Source organism: Bombyx mori, chromosome 15 (genome assembly GCF_030269925.1).
Source record: "Bombyx mori chromosome 15, ASM3026992v2".
In the NCBI taxonomy this organism is placed as follows: Eukaryota; Metazoa; Arthropoda; class Insecta; order Lepidoptera; family Bombycidae; genus Bombyx; species Bombyx mori.
Genome location: NC_085121.1, coordinates 13809099 through 13836394, shown reverse-complemented (window position 1 = coordinate 13836394; position 27296 = coordinate 13809099). Strand labels below are relative to the sequence as shown.

General features: G+C 37.3%; 2 protein-coding genes across 11 annotated transcripts; one reads left to right on the top strand and one right to left on the bottom strand.

The window, feature by feature from the left end:
• The first annotated feature begins 5697 nt into the window (after positions 1-5697).
• Positions 5698-8119, top strand: LOC101745852 (proteasome subunit beta type-6). The gene is made up of 4 exons (XM_004922966.5): positions 5698-5822; positions 6011-6297; positions 7345-7479; positions 7793-8119. Exons 2-4 carry the CDS (start codon positions 6033-6035, stop codon positions 8068-8070), a joined length of 678 nt encoding a protein of 225 aa, XP_004923023.1. The 5' UTR covers positions 5698-5822; positions 6011-6032; the 3' UTR covers positions 8071-8119.
• A 2-nt stretch (positions 8120-8121) lies between these two features.
• Positions 8122-26853, bottom strand: LOC101742672 (PHD finger protein 20). Of its 10 annotated transcripts, none has more exons than XM_062672721.1 (18): positions 26606-26853; positions 25897-26160; positions 24553-24945; positions 24161-24299; positions 22938-23173; positions 21979-22422; positions 21342-21553; positions 20562-21266; positions 19943-20037; positions 18859-19180; positions 17770-17881; positions 14818-15582; positions 14284-14435; positions 13012-13223; positions 11769-11978; positions 10478-10608; positions 8995-9132; positions 8122-8353 (listed from the first exon to the last, which is right to left on the bottom strand). In XM_062672721.1, exons 2-18 carry the CDS (start codon positions 26120-26122, stop codon positions 8226-8228), a joined length of 4620 nt encoding a protein of 1539 aa, XP_062528705.1. In that variant the 5' UTR covers positions 26123-26160; positions 26606-26853; the 3' UTR covers positions 8122-8225. The 10 variants fall into 10 exon arrangements, with proteins under 10 accessions (XP_062528705.1, XP_062528706.1, XP_062528708.1 ...); XM_062672722.1 differs by having other exon boundaries at positions 25897-26123; XM_062672724.1 differs by lacking the exon at positions 25897-26160 and adding an exon at positions 25046-25237 and having other exon boundaries at positions 26606-26852.
• Positions 26854-27296: the final 443 nt, after the last annotated feature.

Genomic DNA, 27296 nt, shown 5'->3' with positions numbered 1-27296 from the left:
ACAATTTATCATCATGTGACTTTTTAGCAGGAACGCGAGGAGGGAAGTTGTGTGAATTGTTTTATTTTGTCTATTTAGTGTTTCTTCGGGCTTAAATGTGTAATAACAATGGTTTATTAACTGTTTAGTATCAGTGAAAGTGCACAAATGTGGAAAAATTAAACAAAGCTGCTGGACGTAGCTTTTCGGGATCCTCTAAAAAGTCCACTAAAAAAGTCTCAGTAAACATTAAGCAACCACCTTTTTACTGAGATTATATTTCATCCCATATTATCTCATCTCATTTCATTTAATTTCATGTCAATTGATTAATGTGCCAAATTAATCAACTTCATTTAATTTCACTCCTTAATACATATCATTTTTCATAAAAAAGAATATAGAAGATTAGGCTGTATAATAATAATAATAATAATAATAATAATAATAATATTTATTCATTCAAGCCTCTTAAAATACAAACACGTACAAAAATACTTAACACTAGTATAATAATATACATGGCTTTTTTATGAGGTATACAATAACAATATTCCCTGACTTTTATGCTAGGAAAACCTGTGTTACAAAAGTCAGTGGTTCAGTGCTAGGTCACCAGGTAAAGAAAGTTAACCAGGAAGAACGATCTGTAAGAATATAGTACGTACATGTGTGTGTGTGTGAGTGTATGTGTGTTAGTGTGTTTGTGTGTGTGTATGTGTGTCATATAATAAAGTATAAAAATATTATTATATATTATATTACATACTATTATATAAAATATTAATTTAAAATTAGCTACAATAAATCAACAGTATATCATACTATATATACACCATTATACATTTTTACAACACGACTTGTTCTGTTTCAAAATAGTCTAAGTTTAAGAGCCAAGACTTCAGATTATTTTTAACGTCATACCTATTTAAGCCATCTATCTGCTGAGATATATTTACTTTATTATAAATTCTGCTACCTGACGAATAAATCTGTCGTCTGGCAAATTCCGTCCTACAAGCAATAGTGTCAAAGGCCGGTTTTCGTCTCCTTGTGGAAAGTGAAGTTTCTTTAGGTATTGATGGGAGGCAGGAGTGCTGTCGCAGAACGGACCTGTGGATAAACAGTTGTCTAACCGTCAGCACTCCTGCGTCACGATACAGTTGTCTAGTAGAGTACCCAAAAGGCTTCCCCAGCATCACCTTAAGCACTGCCCTTTGCGCTCGTTCGATATTAATAAACTTTGTCTTGCAGGCACATCCCCAAATAGGGATGCAATAAGTTATAAGCGACTCGCAAAGGGAAGTGTATACGGTAAACAATATTTGCTTATCTGCCGAGCCTCTTAGCTTTTTAAAAATAAAAATTAAGCTTCGAATGCGCGTCGTCACAAGTTCCAGTTGATCATACCAATTGAAACAGCTGTCCACCAACACCCCCAAGTATCTGATATTATCAGTCCTAGCAATCTCCGAGCAATTACATGCGGAATATCGTCCATTACATACATGGGCCTTGAGAGTAATGGAATCACGCGGAGGTTGGACAGATTTTCTGCTTGCAAATGTTAAAAATTTGGTTTTGTCAATGTTTAGAGTTAATAGGTTGCGGTTCAGCCATGTCATCGTCTGCTTCATTGCAAACTCAGCATTCTCAATTGCCTCTACCCACGTGTTGCCTGAAACTATAAGTGCTGTATCATCAGCATATGCAAAGAGACGACAGTAGGGGTAAGATTGACTACAAAGATCGTTTACATAGAGCAGGAACAAAGTGGGCCCAAGAATACTGCCCTGCGGAACCCCGTACTCAATTTGCTCCGGCTTGCTTATATGAGGACCGATCTTGGTACATTGTGTACGATTTGACAAATAGTCACTGAAAAGAGACAGAACGTTACCTCTGACTCCCAGAACTTCCAATTTATTGATCAGAAGAGGGACACAGACAGTGTCAAATGCCTTAGACAGATCTAGAAAGATACCAAGACACTTTTGTTTGCGTTCAATTTCCGCAACAGTGTGCTTAACTAGCGAACTTACAGCATCTTCAGTGGAAATGTTCTTTCTAAATCCAAACTGATAATCTGAAATTATTTTATTGGAATCTAAAAAGCCACTCAATGCTTTATTCAGAATTTTTTCCAGAACCTTCGATAAAGTTGGCAACACTGAAATCGGTCTATAATTGTTAACACTGTCTCTGTCCCCACTCTTGTATATTGGATGGACAATTGCCTTTTTGAGTGAGTTGGGAAATTTTCCGGATTCAATAGCGAGGTTACAAACGTAGGTAATTACTGGGGCTAACGCAGGACAGGCGAGCTTGAATAACTTAGGGGGTATACCATCCCAGCCAGAAGCACAGTCACCACGAAGGCCACGTATTACGTCAATGACTTCCTGTTCGGATACTCCCGGCAGAACCATTGAATTCAGTTGAGAATATGTCAACTTGGGAACAGTGGCTTCAGTAACCGAAGCATGAATTATTTTACTAGCAAGCTTTTTCCCAATATTTGAAAAGTAGGAGTTAACTGAGTTAATGGAGACCTGGCTATCACTAAAATTATTAAGAAGCTCTAGAGGCGGAATAGTTTCTTTTCCAGTTTGAGTGATACTCTTAATTACCTTCCAGGTCTTTTTTGGGTTATTTTTTACTTTATTAAACTCTGATCTCTCAAACTCTCTCCTCAGCCTTTTAAGTAGATCATTGCAGAAATTGCGGTATCTTTTGTAAGTCTGGACAAGAATGAGGTTATTGGGATTTGCTTTTACGCTTTTGTGCATGTTATCACGATTACGCATGCATCTTACTAAGCCTGTGGTTACCCAGGGTTTTATAGTTCTTAATCTACATGGGATTACAAAAGATATTGTGTGTGTTTGAAGCAGCGAGATAAGTTTGTTTAAAAATAGATCCGTAGCCAGGTTAACATCATGAGAGGTGTAGATTTCTGAAAAATCGTACACTTTTAGTTCAGCAATTAGCGTAGGATAATCTATTTTAGTACCAATTTTGTTAACGAGCCGTCTCATAGGTTGGAAGTTTAAGTTAAAAATTATAGAATAATGATCAGTTATAGTGGAGTCCGTGACAAGAGTCGTAGACTCCAGGCTCGACTTTATGAGTACGTGGTCCAGACAACTATCTCCTCTCGTGGGAAACAAATGACCAGGTAGAAGTCCATGAGATGCAGTAGTGTTCAAATACTCGTGCGAATGAGGATCTTTGTTATGGGCCTTGATGTCAATGTTGACGTCACCAATGATGACGATATGTTTAAAAGAAGATAAATTTAAAAGAGCATTATTTAGGCTAAGAATAAAATTGTCTGTGTTTTTATAAGAAGGTGATCTGTACAATCCAATGATAGCAAGTTCATCATCAACTTTACATATTAAACAATTGGCATCGGTGAAAGATGGTTCTAAAATAACATGTTTCAGAGTGTTTCTTACATATATAACTACCCCTTCATTTTGGTTCCTCGCGTTTTTCGATGAATATGAGATAAAGCCGTCAAGTTTTGGTAAGTGTACAGTATTCATCAACCAACACTCCGACAGCACAAGAATATCATGTACAAAGCTAAAGGAGCTCAAGAGCACATAAAATTCGTCAAAATTTTTGTTTATGCTTCTGATATTCATATGTATAATAGTAAGAGACTTTGAGTGCGGGTTCAAGTACCTATCACAATGCTGAGAAGGACATTTATAAGCGTGAGAAATGACTAACTCTTCGAGTTCATGATTTAAATTATCTAAATCAACCATTTTGAGAGTAAAGTAATACGAAATAGACTACTCGCCAGCAAAGAAACAAGGAAGTATAGAGCCCGTGAGAATATAGGAAGACCTAGCAGATAAGATACTATAATTTTTATACTTGAAAAAGAACAAGAACTTAAATAAAGTGTCGCATTAAACATACAATTAATATATGTTGTGAGTAGGTTATGTTTGAGCGTGAATGTCCTTTGTATATATACTTTCCTAACGAAATCAAATGGTTCAATATCTGTATTAGGGTACAGCCAAGTTTCAGATAAACAAAGAATGTCTGGATCATTAGTATCCATTGACTCTTGGAACTTGTCCCAGCCAGTATTCATTGAGCGTATATTTAACAGTCCAAGCGAAAATGTTTTGAATCCTTGATGATTAATTTTTTTATGAGTAACCATTATTGATACATATATTTACTAAGACATGCATTAGAGTCCACAATTATTAAACATACTAAGCTAACTTAAACTGCTAAATTGTCTAACACACTTTTATTTAGCACTGGGATGTGACTGCTTTCCTCATTTTTTCTTATATATATCCGTCCGTTCCTAACCCACACAAACCTGTAGTTTAATTCTTTCGCCTTTGCGCGTGCTGCTGCATGGAGTTGTTTATTTTCAGGCGTCAGGTGCTCTGCTATGAATATAGCTGACTTCTTTTCTTCTGCGATACCGAGATGGCCTGTATTGAGTCGGTTACTGGGGTTATTTTTATTATATTGTATTGCTGCTTTATGAAAAGATTCCTTGAAGCGGGGGCTGCTGAACTTCACTAAGATCACTCTTGGACGCGGATTAGCAGGATTTAGTTTTGCTATTCTGGAGCAATATTGTAGGTCAGTGTCCTGGACAGGGTGGTTTATAACGTTACCAAGTTGTTTAACCGTTGATATCAATGATTCCGTTTTAAATTCCGGTACACAATGTATCTCCACGTTTGCCGCTCTCATTTGTTGATCTAAAGTCCTCAGTTTGGCAGTAATTTCGAGATTATTAGTCTTTAGTTGCTCGTTTTCTTTTTGTAGGTTCTCAACTATTGTTTTCTGAATAGACGCCTCATTTTTCATTTCTTCAAATTGCTCGTTAAAGAAAGTTATGGACGCCTTGAACTCCGCGATAACTTTCTTCATCTCTTGTAGTTGAGTAATGTTTCCTTCGGTTATTTGCCTCATTGAACTTTGGAACTCGGCTCTGAAGATTTTACGGATTTCATCAGCTGAAATGCATGGACAGATTTTCACATTGCTGTTCTTACGAAATGTCACATTGTTCTCTGACTCGGAAAAGGTGTCGTCATCTCTTCCTGTTCGCGCAGGTGAATCCGTGTTATCACCCTTTGGTTGTTGCGACTTGCATAGCTGACAAATCCATTTCTTTTTATGGTCTTCCGTCATCGTACTATAGAACCGTGTTTCGGGAACATTTGCGCACAATAAATCGTACAATCTACTACATTTGGAGCATTGTAAGAATCCTCGGTCTTCAATATTTTCTTTACACCCAGAACATTTTTTCTTTGCCGGTGGCGCCATAACGTATTTGTATGTGCTAATATCAGAGTTTACGCTCTTGGGACGCTTACTTTAAGGTTGCATTCAGTCTGTGGCGCGGTCAATTGCGCGTGTGTGAGTAGCAGCGAGCGGCCCGCGGGTTGCCCTAGGTCAGGGTCGCCGGCCGTTAATATTCAATAATAATATAGTTTTTCAATTGCTACTCACAGGTTTTTATGTATTTTGGAAAACTGATTTCACCAATATGTAGTCCAATAAACAAGCTTTCTTTTGATATATAGCACAGTAGGCACAATCCACTTTTAGCATGAAATATTTACAAAAAACCGTAGAACAAAGAAATATCGTGTTATTCGCACAAGACTCGGCTAATAATTCTGTATGGCTGTATGGTATGATATCTATGCCTTTTCAGCTGGAAAAACAAAACTCCTACTTTATGATTATGACATTCATGACATTTCTCGCCGGATTCAAAAGTCAACAGTGAATGACTTTCAAAAAATACAATTATAAAGTTTAAGAAACAAAAAATTAAGGTACCAATTTTTACATAATCTCTATTTTATTGATTACTTTTGTAACTTAGATATTTAATTCATTAAAGCACTAAACTAAGCCTTTAGATATTATTCGCATAACCTACAGATGATGCTACAAAATACAAACAATTTTCACTATAATGAGATGCATCTTTCTAATCACAAGTAACTTATATTTTTTCCAGTTTATTACCTACTACCCGTAAAATGGCAACATCAGTGATCAATACCTACTCTGATCCTTGCCTACCGGAGTGGATGAGCGCCCCTCATAGTACGGGAACTTCAATCATGGCATGCGAGTTTGATGGTGGAGTCGTCATTGGAGCTGATTCCCGTACCACAACAGGCGCTTACATCGCCAATCGAGTCACCGACAAGCTGACGAAAATCACTGACCAGATATACTGCTGCCGCTCAGGATCCGCTGCCGACACTCAAGCCATAGCTGATATTGTAACATATCATTTGAGTGAGTATCCTCCTTCAGTCAACCACTCATTGCTGAGCATCGTGATGCGCCCGCCTGTGACCTTTTTTTGTAATTTTTAGCCACTTATGTCGGTCAGTGGCACAGTGAAGTGCGTGCCTCAGTCTCATGTCCAGATGCTCGGAGACTTGGTCACTCCATCTTTTTCGGCTCCGACCTCTGGATCGTCTTCCATCCACTTTACCCGTCACACACATCACATATACAATTTGGTTAAATTTTCCTTTATGGTCCATCGATTGTTGGGTTTAGGGTAGGGAGGGGGTAAGGGCTTACCCCCTGCATCATCACCAACCCGCATGGTTATGAAGATAATCGTGGTTAAAGTTTTAGATTAAAATACCATTTAGTGTGGTATGGACACGCGTTGTGTAGAGAGAAGATGCATGTGACTAGGAGATGCATGGAAATGGTAGTGCAAGGTCGAGGGGGAAGAGGTCGACTGAAGAAGACATGAATGGAGTGTGTGAATGGCGATATAAGAGACCGAAGAGTGAGTGTTGAGATGACAGATGCCGACCTCCTAGTGGGATAAGGTGGAGAAAAAGAAGAAGACCATTATCTAGAATCTAGTCAAACTTGAAGGGAGTTTCCTTCTCTGTATAGATGTAATATGTGTGTATGTAATGGAATAATCAAGTAGGGTAACAGTATTGTCCTTGGACACAAGGCATGGTGAAGGTTTCTTAATAAAAACAACAAATGACTTGCAAAATGATGTGTGACAGTGTGCTATGTAAAAATAAAGCAGTTATCCATTAAAACTGATTTCATATCTCAAATCAGTTTTAAGAGCTACTGGTAAACGCATCCACATTGTAAGCAATAGAAAGTAACATTTTTATTTTGGCTATTTGGTTTCCACCTAGTACTGCATCTCTGATCTGTTTCCAAATGTATTGTAATAGGTGATTTGAAGAATTCTCCAGTGATTATTATGTCTATGTGCTCAGGAAACCAATTTACATGACATGGACTTGTTCAACATCAAGCAACTTTGTAAATAGTAATAAAATGTGGTTATTACAGACTTCCACAAGATGGAATTAGGAGATCCACCACTAGTGGAAACTGCCGCAGCGATATTCCGTGAGCTCTGCTACAACTATCGTGACTCATTGATGGCTGGTATTTTAGTTGCTGGATGGGACAAAAAGAAAGGAGGTAATCCTTTTTTAGAATCTTTATTTTAACCTTGCAACTAATATTACATTGAAATTTCTCATAGAAATGAAGCACAATTTCTCTTCACAGAAATAATTATTTTCGCACAGAATTCAAAATGTTACAAATAACTGTGTCCTGCCGAACCTACATTGAGCTTTCACACTATAATCTTTTTCCCTGGACCATACTATAGATAGCCTTTTATAATGGTGAATAGATGATGTAACTTATACAGAATGGAGTAACTCCTCAATATAACTGGTCATTGAGGACGAAAAAAACCCATCTCAAATATTTGAAATATTTTCAGCTCAAATTTACTCTATACCTATTGGTGGTATGGTGCAGCGCCAAGCGGTGTCAATTGGAGGCTCCGGATCCTCTTACGTCTATGGCTACGTTGACGCCAATTTCAAGCCCAATATGACCAAGGAAGAAGCCAAAAAATTTGTTACGGACACACTGACATTGGCTATCCTTCGTGACGGCTCTTCTGGTGGTGTTGTCAGACTCGGAGTAATTACTGAAGCTGGTGTGGAACGCTCTGTTATTCTTGGAGACCAACTTCCCAAATTTTATGAAGGTTAATTATATTTTTGTAATTTTTTAAGATTAATAAAAGAATGAAAAAACAAAAGCTTTTACTTTTTATTCAGAAATTTATTTTCAATCATCTTAAATAATAAACCAATTTTACTGCATTTCACATAACACTTAAAACTTATAACAGCTATTTTACGTAACTAAGTGACGAGAGCCAATTCTTCCATGGTGTCAAGGTCTCGTAACAGCATCTGAACAGTCTGTTTTGTCCGCGGAAAGTAATCAGGTGTCTCATCATCTTCAAACGATGGGTCTTGTGATTCTAATTCTATAAAAGAAGTAGTTAAAGAAAAAAATTATTACAATAAGATAGTGAACACCGTATTCTTCCTATAGTAACGTCGGTAGGATATCAAGTAGAAATGTGTACTAGTCAGACACCAAACAGACAAATAGTTGCAAAAACAACCAGTAAAGGTAAAATATAAATAAAGCAATGAATCACTTAATCTCTTCTCAATCATTCCCTCGCTGCTGAGGGTCGTGAGCACATGTGACTTTCCTCCATAGTGTTTGGTGGCATGGACCGCATGGTATAGACTACCACCAACCGCTTCCTTAACCAGATTCGACCATCTGACTGGTGTTCTGCCCACAGCGCGCTTGCCTTCTATACAACCTTTCTTTTTTCTTTATCGCTTAGATGGGTGGACGAGCTCACAGCGCACCTGGTGCTAAGTGGTTAGCGGAGCCCATAGACATCTACAACGTAAATGCGCCACCCATCTGAGATATAAGTTCTAAGGTCTCAGTATAGTTACAACGGCTGCCCCACCCTTCAAACTGAAACGCGTTATTGATTCACGGCAGAAATAGGCAGGGCGGCGGTAGGTACATGCCCGTGCGGACTCACAAAACTTCCTACCACCAGTAATAAATTAGTACAAATTGTGAATTGTTAATACTTGCCTGCGACCTGTGCTTCGATGGAGTCTAGTCTGGCGTCGAGCAGAGCCTGGCAGCACGTAATGTGCCGCAGAAGTCGTTCCCGGCACACGTTATTGTCTATGGCCGCCTCGGGTTGTGGCGCCCTCACCAACTCTTGTTCTTCAACAACATAGATATATAGGGTAAGCGAGATCGCAGCTCATCAGTGTGCTTAATGCGAGTTTTTTAACGTTCTCGATAGCGTAAAAGTTAGCTCATATTTGTATGGAATATATATATATACATTTTTTCTTTTTTCTTTTTTTTTTTAACAGTCACGCCACGTTAGCTGGTCCCGTGATAAGTTCGTAAAGAACTTGTGTTACAGGTACCAGATAACGAATATAAATGTAAGATTTTTATTATACACAAACATATATTTAATATACATCCATAACCCTGGAAAAGACATTTATATTTATCATACAAATATCTTCCCTTGGCGGGATTCGAACCCGCGACCCCCTTGTGTAGTGACCATGTCACTTACCACTACACCAAACCGCCGTTATCCGTTCCGACCGGGATCGTTTGCCTACGTTTGCCGCTAGGGGCGCTGTTCCAACTGCATACAAAATTGGGCTAACTTTTACGCTATCGAGAACGTTAAAAAACTCGCACTAAGTACACTGTTATTAAAGATTATCTATCTCTTGGGTTAATGGCGTTTCCTTTTAGATTTCGCTAATGTCAAGTGTATATAATACTCTGCTTTCTATAGCGGGCTTTGTGAACGAACAAGGTCACAGATTGTAACTAAGTACTAAGTGAGTAGCTAAAAATGTTTGATGACAGGATCGCTGTTGATATACCTAAAACAAATAAGACGCACACAATATAAATATACAAGGGTTAGTTGGTTAAAAGACAGTCAAACTACAGCTTAATATTATTATGGTTAATGAATGAACTAAGAATATAAACGAAAGGGGAGTTGACAAGGGAAAGAAGAGATTTGAGATCAATGAGGCGAGGAATATCAGGAGAAAGGAGATCATAAAGGGAACAAGATAGACGAGGACAACTGAAAAAGATGTGATTTGGAGAGCTTATTAAAGATTACTGGAGCCCATAGACACAATAAAATTAAACTTGAAACAGTGACTTTTATAAAACGTTTAGTGTTGTATTTATAAAAAAAAACTATCAGAATAATTCACGCGTGTGTGAACATAAGCTAGTCGCGTGCGGTTGCAACTTAATCGTGAATTGTCAATGACTAAATAATATTTTTTTCAACAATATGTTTAGATTTAAATTTAAATTAGATATAAATCGGAAAACTATTATATCATGCAGAAGCGCCCATTGGTCGGGGACCTCCCCCCTTACCTTCACCCCCGTTGCCGATGTGGAGGCGGCGACGGCTCTTTTAAACGTATTCAGCTTACATAAATATTCCTTTGTCACTTAAGCTCATATAAAAAACTTTGCTGTCGAAATTATTGGTCAGTATAATCAATACCTTCAACGGATTTCGCCAACTTTTCCAACTCTGAAGTGCTTATAGGCAAGTCCAGGGAAGTTCCACCGGGACTTGAAAGCATCCCGCCGAGCATAGCGGTCGGCGCCGCCTGACTGTCGCGCTGAAGAAACCTTCAATAACAACAAGTAAAGTTTTCCATTTAATAAGAGGTTAGCAGAAGTCATACCAAAATTATTTTCCAAAAAACTTGGTTTTTTTTGCCTTTTCTGGCTTCACCTTTAGTGTAGGCGAGTTCACAGGGTCCAGCCTGAGAGACTTAGCTAACAACTGCTCACGTTTAAATAAAAAAAATTAGAATGGCTAGTCATACTATTTATTGCCTATTTACTAGATCAGACAATGTAAATGATTTATAAAAATTGTGTGGAACGTTAAATACTTTAATGAAAACTGGGATGGATACTTTTATGAGCTCACCTACTCGTCCGGGAGTAGCTGGGATAACCCCTTAGACTATCAGTGAATAGGTAGGGGAATAAAAACATACTTTTCTCTCTACACGCATACTGGCCTACTTAAATGATAACATCTAATGTTTTCGCAACACTTGTAATACTTGTACGCATCATCTGTTTATGACTTAACCTAACTTAATCTCTCTTAAGAAGAGGGAGCCTGGAGATCAGTAATACATGTCTTTGAACTTAGTACAGACTTCAGCTCTTTCAAACAGTTTACAAAATAAATTATAAGGTTAATTTCTATTCGTATTTGTACTATAAGACAGAAATATAATATAAGCCTTTAAGACAGAAATAAATAAATAAGGTATTATTATTATTAAATTATATTTTATAATAATACCTTAATATATATATTAAATTATATTTTATAATAATAAGGCAGATTTGTGAATAAAATGTTTTAATAATTTTGCTAATTTTAATTTTAATTTTACTAACATAGTTATAAGTATTACTCTACTAACAACATATATATGGACTTATAATAGTCTGAATTAAGTGATTTTTATTTTTTATTTCATTGTATTTTAATTTATTGTATTTTATTTTTATTATTATTATTTACGATATCTATTTCAACGATAATTTGGTCTCGTATAAATCCATCCACACCACCAAGCGCACACCCTATGTACGTTTAGAATGTGATGCTTCAAAGCCGAACACTATAAAACATTCAAATGCCCTTTACGGTTTAGGGACAAGGTTATATTTTCACATATTAGGCATGTTAAGAAGGGGTCTGCGACCTAGCACCTTAACGTTTTTGATCGTCATAACTAATATTTAATTTTTTTGTTCAATACCTGTCGCCGTCCTCTTCACCGGGCGTCAACCGCACGTCCATTTGCAGATCCCTAACGTCTTCGGGTTTGATGGGCAGGTTTTCTTTGCCCAAAGCGCTTATCATTATGTTTAGGTCAGAATAATCAGAATTAAACTTCCCTTGGGTCTGCGCTACCTCAGCCTGATCCCAGTCCTTGGCCCAGAGGTATAATTTCGGATGATTCTTTTTACTGTAAATTATTACAATTAAAATGATTAGGTTATCGACTTGCCTCATGACAATCTGGTGATCGGATATATCTAATTGGTATTAGATTAGCATAGTGATTTCTGCAGACTTAACGGTAATATTTGGAAATAAGATTCTACCATTCTACCGTTTAACGAGCCAGTCTAGTCTCTTTGTAGACATGCAAGCATACGACACCTATAGTAGAATTATTTTGTCGCAGTTTGGGTCATAAAACATAGCCCGGCTAGGGCAGTGAGCATGATGCGCGGGCGCAACGTCATTATCGATTAAAACAAATGAGTCATCGAAGGCAGGTACACGGCGGCGGGGCGGTATACGAAGGGTGTTGAGACATTGTTATGTTATGAGTCATTTGTTGTACTTACCTGCAAATTATAGTACATATTATGTCGAAAATAAATGTCTTTTTATGCATTCGCTCTCTGAATTTATTTAGTGACACAATGGCCACTCCTTTGTTTTGTACCAAAACGGTAGAATTTATTCAAATATTTGCACATGTTGTTATCAACAATGTGTTAAAAAATTTCACTGAAATGAAAATAGATCCCGAAAAGTTACAAAGTGTTAATTTCTACCGTTCTCGTTAACTTGCTGCGGCGATATGTGGTGTGTTTGATTAGTGATTTTTGCTTTCATTTTTATCATTAACCCACAAAATGACAAAACTAAATACACTATCAATAAGCCTTTTCGAAAACAATAAAGCACATCACTATGCCCGTCCATAAAGCGTGAGTGGAAGAGAGAGCGAAATATTCACTTCACTGCTCCGATTATTTATGACCTACACTGCACGGACAAAATAATTCTACTACAGTCTACACAACTCATGGACATTGACAATGTCACGTGTACAACCATACAGCTATCTAGTGCTGAGGACTCCTTAAATCTCGTTTAAAGAATGACATGTCATAGCGCTCGAGAAACATCGCTGGGGGGGAGTTCGTTCCGGGTCCGGATGACGTCACATGTGCGTAAAGGCGATTATCGATGGGTATAGTTACAGCGCGACGTGGTAGTGCAGGGCGAGCGCGTGCAGCGAGTCCCGCAGCCGCAGCAGGTTCCCGGACAGCTCGTGCGCGCGGCGCAGCGCCCCCAGCGGCCGCCCGCCCGCCGCGCGCCCCTGGAACTCCAGCTCCTGCTCGTGCGCGAACCGGCGAGAGCGCCGCCCGCGCCGCGGGTTCAGGCATATGCTGCACGTGTACTTCTCGGGCACCTGTAAAACACAATCTCTCTCATCAATCAACACAGTCGCTAGCAGGTGGTCCATATGCTCGTCGCCCTACAAGGCAACAAAAAGAAGAAAAAAAAAACAGCCTCTATAGTATCGACTGAGAATGACACCACCCCATCTATTTACTCATTGCTTTGATGGGTGGACGACCGCACGGACCACCTGGTGTTAAGTGGTTACTAGAGCCCATAGACATCTACAAAGTAAATGCCGCCACCCACCTTGAGATATGAGTTCTAAGGTCTCAGTCAGTCGTTATGCAATACAATTGAAATTGGCTAATATCTATACGCTGCGTGGATTCCACCACCCATCTGCTCAATAACAACGTACAACTCGACCAAGCTAAGTTTGCGACCTCGCGTCGATTACGTCACATTGCCGCTTAGGTACGGTCTGAAAAAAGGATTCGCTATGACTTTAAAAATGTAAACAAATGTTTGTTAGAATTTACTTTGCATTTCTTGTTTATAACAATATATTTTGCATACGAACATTCGAATATAGCGATACCGGGTTTTTGTATTAAGACTACCCGAGCGTTCGTGAAATTTTTAAATTTGGATCCCTATAATGGTCAGTAATAATTTATCTTTTATTATTTGGCCTGGATAATTGAGATCTCCCTATTATCAGCTTTTTCTTCTTCGAAAAACCACAATATTTTCAGGATTATGTTTCCCTCTTCAATGTGTATCACCTTTCCTTTCATTTTTGTTGTCCACAACAATCCTCTCGAAGTTAAGAAAAATGAACGTTAACCGTTCACTAACAACATTTCACCAAAATCTTAACAAAAACAGTCCAGTAAATACAACAAAACTTCAACAAAAACAGTTAAAAAAATTAAAATTCAACGGATAGGGAGACGAAAACTCGTATGACGCGTGTCGGCAACAAAGCTGCTAACTGTACTGACGCGACAGGGCGATCGCGAAAAGGTGAGCGGGGAAGCGGGCGGAGCGCCGCATTCCAGCGAAGTGCAAACTTAACTTGGTCGAGTTGTAGCGTACAAGTTCGGATGGTTGGTTCGGTTACAAACCTGCGACTCGCTCTGTATGTTGTGGCAGAGCGCGTGTTGCCAGCACAGACAGAGCTCGCACTGCACCATCAGACCGTCCTCCTCGCGGAACCCGCAGTGGCAGTTGATGATCTCTTCGCGCTTCATGTGTACTATTTTAATTCTTTCCCCGCCTAATAAAAAAAAATCGACAAAAAAGAACAGAAATAAAAAGGCTTCAAGAAAATTTATTGTTAATATCATCAGCAGAGGCGGATTATCCGTAAGGCAAACTAGGCACGTGCCTAGGGGCGTGTAGTTACAAGGGGCAGGGAGAGAATTTCGAAGATAGGAGATGAGGTACAGTACCGGGCGATAAATATTGCACATAAAACTTTAACAATCCCGTGTCTATTGGGACTACACACTGACGAACTTGAACGACGCCTGACAAACGTCACATACGTAGTGCGCGACAGAGACAACACTCTACAAAGCCGAAATTAGCCGACTGTCTCTTTCCAAAGTTCGAAGTGTAACATTTACCGCCGGGCACTGTATTTATTCAAAACTTACTTTCATTATACATGTACATGTTGTTATCTTTTTCCTCGTTGTTGGATTCCGACGAGACGGGCTGATGCTGTTTCACGTCCGTGCTTTTGGAATCTGGAGTCCCGGAGCCCGGGAAGCTAGACCGAGTGTCCACATCCGACGTGCCCATGAACCAGTCCTCGTCTTCGCTTTGCTTCTGCGAAACCGACGCGAACTTCCTGTTGTGAGCCCTCTTTAGTTTCTCGAGTAAAGGCTTGGTGACCGTGTGTGTCGATATGGCCGTTTCGAAGTCCAAGATGGGCGTCTGAGCGCCGACCAGGTCGGACTCGCTGTCCTGCAGCACTTCCTCGTTGGATGCCTGGTCTTCGGGACGCCGGACCGGCAGCAGCACGCGAGGCCGCTTCACCGGTTTGCTGACGAGCGCGTCGCGGAGCTTCGGCGAGTCTTGCAGCTTTAGGAAGCTCTCCGTACTGTCCGGCGTGACGGGCGCAGACTCCAACGCGTCCGGTTTCATTTCAAACGCCTCCGCTTTCGGCTCTAGTCGTTTCGGTTTCAGCACCCTTGGCCTTTTAGGTTTCTTCTTAACTTGACCTCTGACCGGTTTAGTTCTTGCATAGGCCAGATCAAGAACTTTAGGGGTCGCTCCTAACATTTTCTTCAACTCCCTGTGATAGTGTTTAATATGCATCTGTAGAAGGGCACTGTTTCGGAAATTCTTGTAGCATCCTTCGGCCGGACACTTCAACAGATTGTCTGATATCTGAACTTTTAATGAACCCACGTATACTGAAACAACAATCAATTTCTATTTAATATCTCTTGTGGGATCACGCGTATTTACGATAAGACTTTTATCATGGTACAAATACCACATAAATGGAGAGAATCATACAATCGATTTATAAGATTGTATAAACTATAAGCCATACTGATGATATTATATGATGATGACTTATGATATTATAAATGTGAATGTGTGTTTGTCCTTCTTTCACGTTGAAAGGAAGCAATGGATTGATTTGATTATTAAAAAAAGTTGTCACGGAATGTAGCTTTTGAGATATTAGTCTGGCAACACGGTCTTTAAAATAAGAGACTTGTCAAAAATATGTGAAACGTATCGGCTGTAGCTTTCAAATTTTTACTTAATTTTAATATTGTAAATGTACTAAATACACGGTCGTACGGAAGAAAATCTCGTATTAATCATTAGTGTATCATTACCGGACAAGACTGACATATCCTTATTATTATTTTACTCTTCATTATGAAATGTGTATGATTTTTTTTTTATTTTATTTTTTTCTCCAAATTAATTGACTGATTGACATAATGATAGCTAATATTGACATAGAGTGGTTATATAATTATGTGTTTCTAATTCATTTCCTTTGTATATTTAATTAATTGAATTAGTATATTGTTCATTTTCTATTTGTATTGTTGAACTCTTTGTGTGCTGACTATTGTATTATTATTATTTTATGGTTTTTTTTCTGAAATAAAAATGTTTTATTTATTTATTTATTTATTAGCAAGTATTTTCCCTCAAGATCTGCCACAAAAGTAATAGTATTAGGTCAGTAGCGTAGAGATATAGGCTCCTTTTATGTCGAAAAAAAAATCTCATGCTCGCGGGAAACTATTATAATACTTTCCTGACCACGCGGTGGTAGCTAGCTAGTGTTTTCATTAATTACAGGGGAATCTCAAACTATCCTCAAGGATTAAGAAGATCAGATTCTTACAAAACTATTAACATACACAGAATGACTTTCCAGAATGTTACCTTTAGCTTATACGAAAGTAAGTGTCACTTAAACTGGTTTACAAGTGACGTAGCCCATACATTCATTAAGGTATTTCATAGGTTTACACAATTTAAGCTCTCATTAAAAACAACTAAATACTTTTTTTTAAATTAATGACATGAATTACATATCGACGCTTGAAAGGCAAACGTGACTAAGCGACAATGCGTGAACTTTACAGCAGACTAAATTAAAGTTGAAATACCTGAAAAAATAATAATATTTTAACGAAGTAGAATCTAGCTAGTAACTGTAGGATTGAAATGATTTTAATAGACCTAGAAATATATTTATTTTGCGCATCGAATATGGTTATTGCCTATCATTTATGTATAAAGTAGTTATTGTCGCTTAGTCACGTCTGCCTTTCAAGCGTCGATATGAATACACCATTTATTCAATCTATATATTTTCTGATACTGTTGCTAATATTTTCAAGCATTTATTATTTAATAGATATTTCTTATATATTTTCTCGGAATCTTCATTTTTTATTGCGTACTTGGCCGAACTAACTTAAGGCCAACCTGGTGGTAAGCAGTGAGTTGAATTACTCTAAGCTCAACTCAATTCAATGTTTTAGGGTAAAGTTTAGGCCAAAAAAATTTTTCCTACCTAAGTTGATGGTCTAGAGAAACCATGTCAGCGTCACCTAGCTACCTCAGGCCAAAGGGTAGCGCTTTGTCTTTTATGGTACTAGGCATTAGTGACATTCGGATCGCCTATCGGTACTTGTATCCAAAAACATCAAATTTCTAGAAACTACCCGCACGCCACCTGTCGCAAGTTGATAGTACTGGTGGTAGGACCTCTTGTGAGTCCGCACGGGAAGGTACCACCACCCTGCTTATTTCTGCCGTGAAGCAGTAATGCGTTTCGGTTTGAAGGGTAGGGCAGCCGTTGTAACTATACTGAGACCTTAGAACTTATATCTCAAGGTGGGTGGCGCATTTACGTTGTAGTAGTCTATGGACTCCAGTAACCACTTAACACCAGGTGGGCTGTGAGCTGGTCTACCCATCTAAGAAAAAAGAAAAATTATTTACACCACTCTGATGTATAATCCACAACATTTTGATGTTTCGTCCAAATCCATACAGCGGTTTTTCGGTTGAAAAAGTAACCTCATCGTTATTAGTGGTGAAATAAAATCTATCAATACCATAACCATCTTCCAAAGGTTCCAGAGCTGGATCGTTGAGTGGGGCATCGGCACCAGATGCGTAGCTCGAAGGCTCACAGCTAGTTACGTCTTCATCGGGTTTCATGTCTTCCTGAAATACGCGACAGGGTTAGTTTTTTCTTGAAAACAAGTTCGAAGCGAAACTTCTTGGGGAATGATAATAGACGAGAATTGAATGTACATTTTTAAAGACGTTTAAGAACAATTCACATGAGAAGGTATAATTAAGAGGGAAAGAGAAAGAGAGAGCTACATTCTCAGACGCCACAGAAGTGAAGCTAAGAAAACAATGTACTCAACGATGCAAACGGTATTGTAAACAGAATTTATGTATCGACATCACGTTGACAGTGTCAACTCTTGTACAACAACAAGCACCACCATAGTTCTGTTTCCGTCACAAACTAGAAACTTCGACCTCATGTCTCAAGGCATCGATGTTGACTTTGAAGTTGTACCGCTCCCCATCAGAAGCGCATACGTCTCTGAAGCAAAGTTCGCTAACTTATGAACAGGTGAGCTGTCCGTTATCTGAACAGAATTAAGCAGCACCTCTAAAAATCTTTCAAAGTACCAGGTTAACATAAACTTAAGGAGTTCTCTTTAAATTCGTTCTACCACTAAGTACTGCCAACCTTTACAAACTAATTTTTGGATTAAAATTAGAATGTTCTAGAATTGTCCCATCTGGGCGTAGTTGGAATAGTCCCCTAGGCTACTAGCGAAAAAGTAGAAAAAAAAAATTCCTAATTAGAACAAGACACTTTTTTTCCACCTACCTTGAGACATGAGATAGACTAGATATTCTTGTAGTATGGAAATCCTATTAAGATGAAGGTTTTATGTTTTTATTAACGTTTTTTTCGGTCAAATCTTACAAACTAAATTACCATACCGTTTCCTCTTATTCCCAAATTTGATGACAATACATTTTTATGGTAAGCATGAGCTGAATGAAATTGGCTCCAGGTACCAGGAACCAAGAAAAAAACAATTGTAATCTTACTTAAATCATCAATCATTATCGTACCATGACTATAACTTTGTACCGTTTTCGGATTTACTTACATTTTGGCTCAGTTTAAAGCGAGGAATTTTCAATTTTAATGTGAACCTCTTCTTTTTCTTCTCCTTCTTCCCGTCCTTGTTCGGACTAAACTTCTTATTTTTCTTGACGATCGGAGACGTGATACTCAACAGCCCAGATGGTAGGGTCGGCCCTTCGGCCACGCCCTCCGGAGTGTGCGTGATCCAGCCGAGGCGACTGGACAGCTTCAGGTGCAACCCAAAATCCATGAGAGCATTCTCGTGAGCCTTCAGTGAGACATCTGCGTTGTTTTCCAAGAAATTTCGCATGTCCGTCTTCGTGTGGAAGCGGCGATTGTTAGGGCTGGAATTGCCGGCAATGCATTAGGTATCTAATCTGTATATTAATACCTGAAGCAAAAACTTTGTACCCCTTTTTACGAAAATTGCGCGACGGAGGAGTATGAAATTTTCCACACTTATAGAGTATATAGAGAAGGAGTGCACAATGTTAATATTTTTTTAAAATAATGCATAAAAGGTACATTAAGTCAATAAAGAAAACATTACACACACTAACATGTATTTAACACACACACGCATATATACCATTTTGTTTATTGTTGTTTTTTTATTGTTAAGTCTGTGGTCAAGTTGAGACTAGATTAATATTGATTTCTATAATATTATTTGTCTATAGTGTAGCCTTAGCGAAATCTGTGATTATAGAAGTATTTTTTGACAATAGAACCATAATAAGTTTCAAACTTATAATTTAAATTAATAATAATTATAGTCGAATTTCGAGTACCGGGCGACCACTAGTCTAACTAAAAAAATGACAATCTGGCAAACAAAATGGCGGTTAATGGTCGTCATGCTCACCGCGTCAATATCTCCCCCTTCACGATATGAAATAATTTTTAATTACTAAGTTTTATTATCATAACGACGAGGCATTCTATGGGTCTTTTCGAAGATATGTCTATTTCATGGAATAAACAGATGTATTTGTACATCTGTATTTATTTGTAAGCTGTTGTATTTTTGCTTGGTCTAATTAAAAAGGCATGGCGGTCTGTTCGAATAAAAAAAAAATTCTATTGTTTATGATTTTTATTATTACCTGACCAAAACAACATCCCACTTGCCGGCTGAATGTCCTAGGCTCCGGCGCACCATGTGCTTCGTCCAACCGGGCGGCAGTCTTTTGTCTTCAACCTACAAATCAAAAAGGTTATGATGAATTACGCAGCCAAGTTTCCGGCTATTTAGCAAAATTAGAGGCATTAAGTCGGATATATTATACATTATACCAACTGTTTGGATTGTAACGGTTCTGATGCAACAATGATGTATGTGAGCAATTGAGTTCTTTGAATCTAAAGTCCAGAAGTCGTGACTCAAAAACAAAAACCTTATACACGTTTACGTAAAACGATTTGTAAGTTTTTTTTTACTTCATTATAATGAGAAGTTGAGAAGTGCGCGTTTGGGATAGTATGGACATGTGATGAGATGAAATGAAAATGAAGTTGGTAAGAGAGTGTTAACTATGAATGTGGAAGGATATAGAGGAAGAGGTAGACCTAAGAAGAAATGGATGGATTGCTTGAAAGATGATATGTGTAAGAGGGGAATGAGCGAAAAAATGGTATAGGATAGAGGAGTATGGAAGAAGAAAATAAGTTGCGCCGAACCCAGGTAACTGGGAAAGGGGCAGGAGAATGATGATGAATGAATACCTGCACACTTCTCCGAGGCAAACCCGGTTTGCCGTCCCCGTCGAGTTTGACCTCGCACGGTATCTCGCTGACGGTGCCCAGGGGCTGCCCATCCACCCACTTGCAGCACCACTCGCCGGGAAGCATGAAGCTCTCCGGCATCTGCGCGCCACTAGCAAGCTGCTGCGTCTTCAGCAACATCTCCTTCCTCATCTGCTTCATCTGCTTCTTCATCACTTCTAACTCGCTCTTCACTTTCTCCACTTGTTTCTTTACCTTTTTCTCTTGCAACAACCTCAGTTTCTTTCCTTTCTTAATCTTCGATAGCTTCTTTGGTTTATCCTTTACATTTGCCATACTTGTTGTTGAATCACTCTCCACTGGCAATTTTTCGGTGTTCTCAACAACATCTACTACCTCTTCTACTCTTAATTCTTCTGCTGCTAACATTTGTTCTCCAGACTGTTCACTGTTATTTGTAGTTGGAGGTTCAAGTGCTGTTGTTTCTGGTTTGGGAGTCGTTGGCTTTGGAGTGGGTGGTTTGGGTACAGACGATTTCGGTGTCGACGGTTTCAAAATAAAAGGTTTAGGTGTCAGCGGTTTGTCAACATTATTTAAGCCATCCTCAAGTTTGTTAATCACTTCCTTGATTCTATCAATTACTTCTTCGTGTTTGGAATCGTCAATCTTTTCGAATTTCTCTAGTTTAACTTCCTCCTTTAATACCTAGGAATTTAAATCGAATCAAGAAACTGGTTTACTATTAGACAACGTTAAAAATAAATTTACACAACTACTTACTGGGTCGAAATCTAGTTTATATTCATCGCTATCGAAACTGTAGATCTGTTTACGGGTATCTACTGGCTTACTAACATTATCACAGTCGTTACTCTCTACTTTCGCTGCATCCACATTAGATCGAGTTTCGTTTTCTGTTACACCTTCAGACGTAGCTTCAGGGTCTTGTGATTCTTCTTTCTTCAGAGTACCGATTATTGATGCGACTGCGTCTACAAAGATTTTGAACGTTTCTTATTTTGATATAATGAGATCATTATAAATTCCCACTGAAACCAGTCTTTTTTTTTCAAATGAAAAAAATATCTACAGTAATAATGGTACTAATGCGGACACCATTACAGCAACCATCCGTAACGTGTAAGCATTAAATTTATAAAACTTCAAATCTTTTTAAATCACGTATCCGACACGCGAATACTTGGAACAAAGACAATTTAATTTAATTTGTTCAATTTTACTGTTGAAAAAATATTGATATATTGTATTTTTCTGTTCCTTAATAAAGGACTTTTTCCAATTGTGCACATGATATTATATTATCGCTCCACTAGCACATAAATTACAAAATTTCAATTAATTTTTTTTTTGTTGGACATATTAAGTTCTTTAAAGCATCTACACTAAAAAACCTTACCAGGGATCTCGTTTTGATTTACTGCCTTCGTCGTCTCCACCTTAACCGGCCCCGGCTTCATATTCCGTCTCTTTTTAAGGATTCTAGGTTTTCTCACTGTCGGCACTTTTTCTTTGTCCTTATCTTTCGGTATCTTTTGTCGCTTTTGGCCGATGTTAAATATCTCCTTAATGTTGAGTTTCCTTTTCATTTCGCGACGTTCGCTTTTCGAACTCAAATAGTCGCGTTTCGGATCAAACAAATGGTTGTTGAAGAAAACCGGTGTGGAGGGCGCGTTCGAATTGATCGGCCCGCCGGTTTGGATGGGCGAAGACGCAGACGTTGTAGGCGAAGGCATATTCGTGTCCACCGTGAGAGTATCGTGTTTGCCCGGTTTCCATTTGTACAACCTTGTTGTTGTACATTTCCATAGGAAACCATCGTCGAATATAATCTCGTAAGCGCCTACAAAGATTTTCCATGTCTTAGGGATTGTTGTTTTACATAGATATTAAAATTAAATGCTGCGTAACTGAATAAGGTTGCTTGTCTCCTAAGCAGTGAAAGAATCACTGAATTGGAACTGACGGAATTTCTTATTAAAACTGATTGAAGCATTCAACTTCTTCGCTTATTTTCAAACCTAACCAAATATGTGATAACATTTAGCAAAAAAAAATTATGAATTATAAACTTTATTTCAAAGTTAACAGAATCATGAATGATTTAAGGTAACTATTTAAAATTACAATTGAAATACGGAAATGAACATTAATTTGCAAATTGCGCTAAAGTTTTACTTAAGTTAAATAAAGCAAATCTTGAAATCTCTTGGATATTCTAAAAGCGTAATAGAGTGCCATATACTGGAGAAAAATGTGTTAACCCCTCAGTAAATCTTCAGAGATAAGCAACAGGTTAGCTGTGCCTCTGACGCTGAATTACCTTTAATTTTATATAAGCATAATTCCTAAACCTACCGTTTCCTAAATCTTTTTGTATGGTAGCCATAAACCTTCTGTTGTCTCTCCAACGAGCCAAGCACCTCTCTCCCACAGCGTACACCACTTTAGACTTTTCTTCGAGTTTCACCTCATGCGGTTCCTCCTTCAAAACCTTTGTATTCTCCTCTGTACCGGAAGCTGATTTTGTCACCATTCCGAACGGTCTCAATCTGGGACTGTTCACGCTGATCCATTCGTCAGGCTTAAGAACACTGGTTAAATGGAAAAAATATAATAATAATAGTTGGATAAGTAAATTTTTCTGTGTGAACTGAGCAGTGTGATTGAGGGAATGAGATCCGACGACAGTCGATGGTCTACCACTGATATCACTGATACGAAGGTGCAGGACGACCCTAGGGTCCTAATATCTAGATATTAAACGACAGGTGCCGGAGCAAAATCTAGAAAAGAAGGAATCGCCTTTCAGCTTCTATTGCCTCAATACTCACTACAATCCTAGCCACACCATTAACTAATCACTGCCTAAGCCACCGAACCTAAGTCAATTTAGTAATTATTGAAAAACACCCAAATTCAAATCACTTCTTGTTGTTAGCTCATCTGTGAATATTAAAGCAAAAATAACGTTTCCATGGTTACCTCGCGTCTCTTCGAGTCGACCACCGCGTTTTGTACGGATGATACATTTTATTTTTATGTTCGAAGGACGTTTCGCTTTTAATAATCTAAGCAAGTTTGAACTTCATTAAAAATATATTTTACAAATGAAAATTGAAAATGTATGTAATCTTTACTCATTTTCAGAAACCCATTTCTTTTGACATATTGAATGACGGTTTGCTTTAAAGTGACATTTGCATTTAAATTATGAATTTTTTCATTAGTAAAATTAAAACCTTTTTGGGCTTAGCAGTAGCAAATTTCACGGTGCAATGTTCGTATCGCAAAAAAAGACACACAACTATAGCTTTTTATCTGTTTCTCACAATATATATTTTTTAATACCATTTTAGATATACGACCAGATGGTAAGTGGTCACCGTCACTCGTGGACGTCAGCAATTTCAGGTTCACAGCTAAACTGTTGTCTGCTAATTAGAAAGCTGTTAAGATTTCTCATTTCTATCACCTGTACTAAGTTACATATGCACTATTTTTCTTTAAATACAGACTCTTTATTTTAATCATCGCACCAAATATGATATTTAAATAAAAAGAACACAATCGTTATGTACCCTTTTAGATCCTGGTCATAATGTACAAGAACTTCCATCTCTTCAAAATCAACCTCCGTGATTAGTGCCGGATGCCAGTTGTAGGCAAAATCCCTTGCTTCCACCTTAGACCCTACTGACAAGGCTACACTGCTGTTACCTGAATTAAAATTAAATTCCATTATTATTTAATGCAATTCTATATATATGTCACAGAAACCTTATTTTTTTATGACTTGAAGACGAACATATTCACACTAGTATTGTGTTTTCTTATCACCCGATCACATTTTTACTGGTATATAAATCAAAACTGAGAACTTCCTTCTAATTATGGCAAAAAGGCGTTAAAACTACAACCTACCAGGTCACGTCAACCCTAACCACTTTAAAACAGGTTACAAACTACATACCTTTATCAAGGGGACTTTGATTCGATTTACTGATTTCACTTTTATTGTTTTTATTTATCAATTTATCATCTGTTTCGTTAATCAACATATCCATCAAGCTTGAGGTACTGGCCACCACATCGCTCTCTATTACTGACAGACTAGGAGGCTCATGTTCCGTACTGTGTGTTTTCTTCTTATCTTTTTCTAAATCTTGCAGTTCTCTTTCTTGGGCCTCAATGTATTTACGAATGGCCTCCAGGCTCTCTACTGGTTCGCTGGAGATTTTAGTATTGTTCATATTGGATTCTTTTTGTTCTTGCACTGTCTCAGATATAATTGTCGTGGTTAATTCTGAATCATTCATTTTTTTTACTTTGCTCTTTCCCCACGAAAATATAGACGGTACTGCATCTAAAATTTGTTTTCGTCTGTATCACAACTCTATTACACACACTATCAAAGCAACCATTAATATTATATATGTATCAAAATAGGAAGATTATTAACTCACATATTTTATGTTATCATGAATCATCACAACAAACACTCCCAGTCTAGAGGCAAATATATGTCAAAATATAAAGCACTTCAAGGGCTTTATATATTGAAATAGTTAAGCAACAAGTCCATCAAGCAATAAATTTGTAGTTTAAATAATGTACTGAAAATGTTACTATTGTAACATTAGTCATTTATAACACTGCTTCAAAAATGTGATTTATGTATTAAAAAAGATAAGTTTATCAACTTATTCTCTCTGAAATATATACTAAACTGAAAGGTCCTTTAACAATAACTTATCAGCTAAAAAAATTTTTTTTTTGCTGTTTGCAATAATTCAATTATATGTACTACTTCAAGATTTGATTACATTTTCTCTTTAGTTTTGTTATTAAAATATAAAAAAAACTGTTTCCAAAAAAATAGTACAATGAAACCATAATAACTACAACACAAAAAAAATGTTAAATCTAAAAATGTTTTTTGGACTTAACTGTTTTGTCTTTGCCAATTTTTCCATAGATATATGTAAATTATATCAAACTATGAAATTCTAACTATCTAATCATGCTTATTTTAATTTAAAAATACTAGAAGAACCATTCCGTACTAAAGCGTAACATTTTCATTTAGCATGTTATATAAGCTATGACTTCATACTCTTCTTTCTAATAATAAAGATGCATTTCAAGAGGCCTATAATAATAAATAGGTAACAAATTCAAAAACTAAATAATGTGGCAAAACGAACAAATAAAAAAATCTACCTACTTCTATGCTCCAAAGTAAGCTCTATATTAAATACTACACTAAGTATCTGTTACACATTACTCCATTTACAAGTCATTATTTACTTTGTACCTGATTTTAGAACATATTTAGATTCCTCATAAACTTGAAAGTCACTTTTACAAAAGTGTCTTGAGCAAACATAAGCAGGCGCTTCCGTTACTACACAGCGAGTGATAGACACCCAGGCATCATTCAGAGATGATTGTTTAGGAAATTTGTGATAAGTGACACCCTTGTCCTCTTTTCTTGTGGAACAGGATTTACAGTCGCGTATACAGCATTTTTTTAAAGCCATCCTTATGTACAAACTGCGTTAAGAGTTGCCTATTTATACTAAACAACGAAATGTAGTATATGTAAGTGTAATGATTTTTTTCTTTATTAATTATCTATAATGATCAATGATTAATTAATAACTCAAATTAATATTTACACAAACACTTCAAAAATAAGAGTAAGGTTTTCAGGGTTTTTTTGTGAACTATTTTTCACCATAACCTCGAAATACCTTAACATATTTGGATGTATAGGATGCCATTGGAATCCTACATCATTCCTGATGATACTAGCTAAAAAAATGTTGGCATGACAGCCATGTTCTTATTTTTTTTATTTTATAATAATGGATAAAATGACAATATAATGTTTTTTTACCTTAGATCTTAACTGCAATAAATTTGGAAGTATAAACTACATTTGAATTAACATTGTTATAGTTCCCACAGCAATGAACTAGTATTTTTAAATAAATTAGACAGAGGTGTATATATTTACATACCTAATGAAAGCAGCAGTTTTTAAAGGACCATTGTTGATTTTAATAAAAAAAAATATTTAGTTACTCGACAGAATTATTGCCTCACCCGATAATCACTCAATTTCCATTACAAACTGAATTCGTTCTTTTATACTGTAGTATGTGGTGTAAAATAAGGTTTTAAGAACAAAATGCATCGTTTATTCGTTAAACCATACAAACATTTTTTTTTTATCACGCTTGTCATAGATTCCAAATATTTGTGTAAATGGCACTTGACACTTGTCATTAATTCATTTTTTTTTTTTCTCCCGTTTCTTGGCCTGCACGGTTTGTGCGTCAGCCATATTCATTATTTACATCACCTATTCATCAGTACCGGTACAATGGAGTGATTGGGGACAAATTCCAACTTTATAAACAATTTTAAGGTACATAGTTGTTGATGTATATAATGCTATATCAGGATCAAAATGATTGAGTCTTGGGGGTATCTTTGCTATCCAATTTAAAACTATGCAAGTAGCATTCCAGGCTAAGCAAAAAAGCAAAAATAAGTGTTATCCCTATTTATCCAGAAATTATGGTTATTGGGGACGAAATTAGTGTTAAGAGAGAAATTTGCTAGGGCTGGCACTCCTTGGTTTTAATTTATTTATTTATGTAGTTGCACCAACAAAGTGATCATCAATAAAAAAACATTGAAAAACTC

Bases quoted from the DNA above. Each gene is read 5' to 3' on its own strand.
- LOC101745852 (XM_004922966.5), top strand. From the start codon at position 6,033: ATGGCAACATCAGTGATCAATACCTACTCTGATCCTTGCCTACCGGAG. The intron at 6,298-7,344 runs GTGAGTATCCTC...TGGTTATTACAG, and splicing joins TATTGTAACATATCATTTGA to ACTTCCACAAGATGGAATTA. The intron at 7,480-7,792 runs GTAATCCTTTTT...AAATATTTTCAG, and splicing joins ATGGGACAAAAAGAAAGGAG to CTCAAATTTACTCTATACCT.
- LOC101742672 (XM_062672721.1), bottom strand. From the start codon at position 26,122: ATGGCTTTAAAAAAATGCTGTATACGCGACTGTAAATCCTGTTCCACA. The intron at 20,038-20,561 runs GTATTCATTCAT...TTTGATTTGTAG, and splicing joins TGCCTCGGAGAAGTGTGCAG to GTTGAAGACAAAAGACTGCC. The intron at 8,354-8,994 runs GCAAGTATTAAC...CTTCTTTTATAG, and splicing joins CATCGAAGCACAGGTCGCAG to AATTAGAATCACAAGACCCA.